At 51.7% G+C, this 4,937-nt stretch overlaps 1 protein-coding gene across 1 annotated transcript; it reads right to left on the bottom strand.

Annotated features, from left to right (window-relative positions):
* Window positions 1-247: 247 nt before the first annotated feature.
* LOC147700685 (uncharacterized) lies at window positions 248-4,613 on the bottom strand. The gene is made up of 2 exons (XM_086928467.1): window positions 4,343-4,613; window positions 248-897 (listed from the first exon to the last, which is right to left on the bottom strand). Exons 1-2 carry the CDS (start codon window positions 4,611-4,613, stop codon window positions 248-250), a joined length of 921 nt encoding a protein of 306 aa, XP_086784593.1.
* Window positions 4,614-4,937: the final 324 nt, after the last annotated feature.

The raw sequence follows: 4,937 nt of genomic DNA on the forward strand, positions 1-4,937 counted from the left end.
CTTCTTTTAGGAGCAAGAAAGGCCACTTTTATTTTAGGACAGGTGCATCATAAATTTCATAAACACATTCATTATTTATTTATTTACATAATTCAAATCTACAGTGAGCCTACGAAACCTAAATCCCAAAACCCCGAACAAACTCCTGCCTACTACCCCTAGCCTACCCAACGCTACCCTTCAGGATGGCCAACCCGCTCCAGGCTGCCCACCCCCACTAACAAAAACCCGCCACCCAGGAAAACCTTTAGCGTTTTCCTGCCCCACCTAAAGGAAAGGAAGGAGCACACCACAACTGTACCTGAAGAACCTTGCTAATCAAATCCCTGAGTTCAAGTAGGTAAAAAGAGAGGCCCAAAGCTGAGAGATGCACACCGTCCTCACAAAATAAATGATGTTCAGAAACTTTTAAATGATAATGGTCCAAACTGTAGATACCCCAATGTTGACAAAAAAGGCGCATTGTCCTGTTCACTTTCCTTCTCGCCTTTTCCAGGGCAGAATGGTTCCTCGCCCCACGCCATTGCAAACGAGGCACAAACTCAGTCCATATAAGCATGGTGCTCACCCATGTGGTTCTGATGATTTCCAGGTCCTGCTTCATTAATTTTAACAAGGTCAACCCAGAGAGAGAAACCAAGTCATTCTCTCCCAAATGTAGCACCAGGAGATCCGGAGGGCCCCCCAAACACTGTGAAACCAAAGCAGCCAAGGCGGGAAACAGCCCACCCCAGCGCATTCCCCCTGTTCCATGCCAGGAGACTTCGTGTGTCATACTGTTCAGACCAAGTGATCTCCCACAGAGCTGACTGACAGCGGCTAAAGCTGCTCTTTTAACAAAAGAGTGCCCCAGTATCCACACCCTTCGTTTGCATCCGGCGACTGATGGCCAGGGACCTAGGAGAGAAAGAAATGTTAGACAAGCCAAAAATGCACTATTTCCTCACATACTTTTCACAGCACTTGGAACGCCAACGACCAATGCGTCGGATCTGGGACCAGTCCCACCCCAACCGAGCGGCCTCCGTCGCCGCACCAATTCGGAAAAAATGAGTACCAAATTGAACAGGATCCTTCCCCAAGCGCAACAAAACCTTGCGTAATACAGCCAACAATTGAGATGCAACTATGGGACTACCATCCGCATGACAAAATATGGACCCCTGGAGGAAATGCGGAGATGACACAAACACTTCCCATTCCCCAACCGGGCAACATGCAGAGACACCACTCCTACCAAGGAACACCCACTTACCCCTCCCCATCTGGTCGGTTTTAGATGCCCGCAGCCACAGCCGCACTCTGTCACTTTCCAACACCACCTCATTGCTGGTCATACCTACCCTGCCCCGCAACCCCAGCAACTCTGATGCCCGAAATGCCCCAAAGAACAACCAAATGAAACACAAACGAAATTTGGCACATTCCAAAGCATCATAACAACACACCTCCAATTCCGGCAACAGCAACTGGAGCAACTCAAAAGTCACTGGCTGCCGGAGCTGCTGACCACCAGCCCGGAGCCTGGCCAAACCTTTCAACACTTTACGAACCAACACCCCCCCAACCGGATCCCTCCCCCACCAAAGCTGCCCATAAAAAGAAACCCCAGCCAATTTGCCAGAAATGGTAGTGGGCGATAAGCCTTTGTCCGCCAGATGTAAAACAAACTGCAAGACGCATTGTTCATCAGACCAACCCGCCCCAATCGGCCCCATCGAATCCTTACCAAACTGCAGAAACTCATTCCAGGCTTTCACATAACCCCGCCTGGTGGATTCAGCCACTGAATGTTCTACCAAGTGGTGAACCCTCAATCCCCCAGGTCCCATACGTACTGTGGGATCGTCGTTGGTTCCAGGTCCGCCCCAGGAGCTAACTTGCGGAACTCGGACCACTGAAAGCGAGACAAAGAATCAGCGATGCAATTAGAAGTACCAGGAACATGCCGTGCTCTAAAGACAATATTTAATTGCAGACACCGCAGCATGAATGCGCGCAGGAGCCGCAAAACCCGCAAATCACGAGCCTTTTGGTGATTGACAAGGTGCACGACTGCCAAATTGTCCACGTGAAACAAGACTGAGCGATTCTGAAACTCCTCCCCCCATAAGTGCAGAGCAACCAGCAGCGGGAAGAGCTCCAGAAACGCTATGCTGCGACCCTGATCCTTCCAGTGCGCCGGCCAGCCGGCCGCGCACCATCGACCTTCCCAAAAGATTCCGAAGCCGTGAGCCCCTGATGCATCAGTGAACAACTGTACTTGCCATACCATGTCCTCATCCGCAAAAAACAAGGACACGCCATTAAACTCTTGAAGGAAACGAAGCCAGACTGTCAAATCGGCACGCACAGCGGTGGTAATGCGCACCCTATGATGGGGAAGGCTTGCTCCGGACATGGACAAACCCAGACGTCTGCAGAATGTCCTGCCCGCCCGAACAACACGGCAAGCAAAATTGAGGTAACCCAACAACTTCTGAACAGTTTTCAAAACAACTTTCCGCTCCCCCAACACCAGATGTATGAAAGCAGACATTTCCTTCACTTTAGCCACAGGCAATCTCGCCACCATAGACAGAGTATCAATTTCAATCCCCAAGAAAGTCAGGGACGTACAGGGACCCTCTGTCTTGTCCGGCGCCAATGGAACCCCCAATTCCTCCGCTAGAGCCTGAAAGATGTTCAAAGCCGACTGACACTGCCCAGATCGACCTTCCCCAATGAAAAGAAAATCATCAAGGTAATGACAGACCAATACGTGGCCACTAACAAAAGTGAATCGCCACTGCAGGAAGGTACTGAAAGTTTCAAAAAGGGAGCATGACACTGAACAGCCCATGGGCAACACCCTATCCACGTAGAAACTACCCTCAAAATGCATTCCCAACAGACTGAAATCCCAAGGGTGAATGGGCAATAGCCGGAAAGCCGACTGAATGTCGCTCTTCGCCAGCAACGCCCCAACACCAGCCGTGCGCACGAGCCGTAATGCATCGTCCACCGAAGCATAGTTGACAGTTGAGTCAGCTGGATCAATAAAGTCATTAATTGATGAACCCTCGGGCCAGGACAGGTGATGGATAAGACAAAACTCCCCTTCCGCCTTCTTAGGCACCACACCCAGGGGTGATACAATCAAGTCAGGCAGAGGACAATTCACAAAAGGACCAACAATCCTACCAGCCGCAAGCTCAGAATCCAGCTTCTTCCGCACAACATGGGGACTCTCCTTCGCAGACTTCAAATTGTCCGACCACCTGCCCACCCTGGGTCCCTGATACCCAATCCTGAACCCAATTTTGAAACCCCAAGACAAAATCTTAGCGGCCTCAAAATCTGGATAATCCACCAGCCAAAGATCGAGAACCTCCTGCCTAATAGGAGTAGGGGCCCTTGTAAACAGACTGTTGGTGCTGCCCCCTACCCCCTGAACCTCGTCCTTGCTCACCCAATCGCTGGCCGGGAAAACACTGGGTGAGGGCATGCTTCCCTCCACACTGCGAACACTCGTGTTTGTACCTGCAAGCAGGTCTGTTACAGGAACCCCTGTTAAAATGCCAGCATGTGCCAGAGGCGGCTGATTGACCTCTGCCCCAAACCCCCGCCCCAGACTGAGCGGGGCGAGCTGAAAAGGGCCGATAATACACGGGCTGCCCGCTAGCTGTGTGGGTCGTAGCAGGTGGGTTTGCCGATGCCATCCATTGCAACCATAACTCGGAATCAACCTCACCCCACGAACGCTCAGGGAAAGCGCTCATGCGCGCCCTGAATTCGTCATCATAGGACAACCAAGCAAAGCCGCCAAAATAACTGTGAGCCTTGCGGATAACATCAGCATATTTAAACATGTCTATTGCTTTCTCAGGATGACGTTGACAATAAACGCTGGCATAAATAAGAAAGGCCGAAGTCCAGTTCTCTATGGACTTCGGAACACGAGGCCTCCGAGCCAATTCTAATTCCTCCTCCTTTGACCCTTCTTTTGCCTGAACATCCCTATGGAGAAGCCGAAAAACATCCACAAATGCCCCAGACCATATCAAATTCTTCGTTTTTTCAGATAAATGAGACCCCAAAGGCATTCCCACACCAGAATAAGGCAACTTTTTCGGTAGGATACTATCCTCCGTGACACGTGTGGCATCCACCCCGCCCACCCCCGCTGTAGAAACTTCATTTGCAACTTGCACATTAGAAACATTCGAAAGTACAGGCCGCTCAAGCCTCGGTGCCAGAGCGACTCGCTCAACCACAACCCCATCACCCGTACCAATAGATCTTGTATTCTTAACAGGGAGACTCTCCCTAGGTTGCCACACAGACCACCACCCATCCTTACCTCTCGGTAACTGCTCCGACTGCTGTGCGACAGCCCCACGATCCCTCTGAGAAGGTCCAGACCACACTGCCCCTCGTACACCTGCATGGTCCGCTCGAGACTCCTGCAAAACACGAGAAACAGTGGGTTGCCCCAACCCACCCCCCTGGGCCCGTGCTGCCAAAAGCCCAACATCTTTGTCTCTCAATTCCCCCTCTTCCAACTCATCATCATGAAAACTCCCACCGAAAGCTTCATCAGAAAATTCAACTTGATCACTACCACTGGGCATAGCCCCATCACCAATACCCCCATCATAAAATTGCCAGTCGATGTTTTGAAAGCTATGTGCACTGAAAGCTGTAGAAGAGCCGTCCGCTCCAGACAGCCCCCCTGTAAGCCCACCACTGGAAACAGCCGTGTGGACAGTTCCCGGGCCCGTAGAAACAGCCAACAGCCGCCCAGCCAATGGAGCAGATTGAAAACTGCGGCCGCTCGAGCCAGACAAAGAAACAGCCCCAAAAACATTGCCCCCCACAGCGGAACCGCAATCACCCCCCGACGCCAGACCAGTGACACCCACCGACCCAGCCTCAGGGCCACCCAGAAGCCCACC

Source organism: Lissotriton vulgaris, chromosome 7 (assembly GCF_964263255.1).
Source record: "Lissotriton vulgaris chromosome 7, aLisVul1.2, whole genome shotgun sequence".
Lineage (NCBI taxonomy): Eukaryota > Metazoa > Chordata > Amphibia > Caudata > Salamandridae > Lissotriton > Lissotriton vulgaris.

Excerpts from the sequence above, each read along its gene's own strand:
- LOC147700685 (XM_086928467.1), bottom strand. The coding sequence starts at position 4,613 with ATGCCCAGTGGTAGTGATCAAGTTGAATTTTCTGATGAAGCTTTCGGT. Across the intron at positions 898-4,342 it reads GTCGGAGCAGTTACCGAGAG|GTCCCTGGCCATCAGTCGCC; the intron begins GTAAGGATGGGT and ends TTTCTCTCCTAG.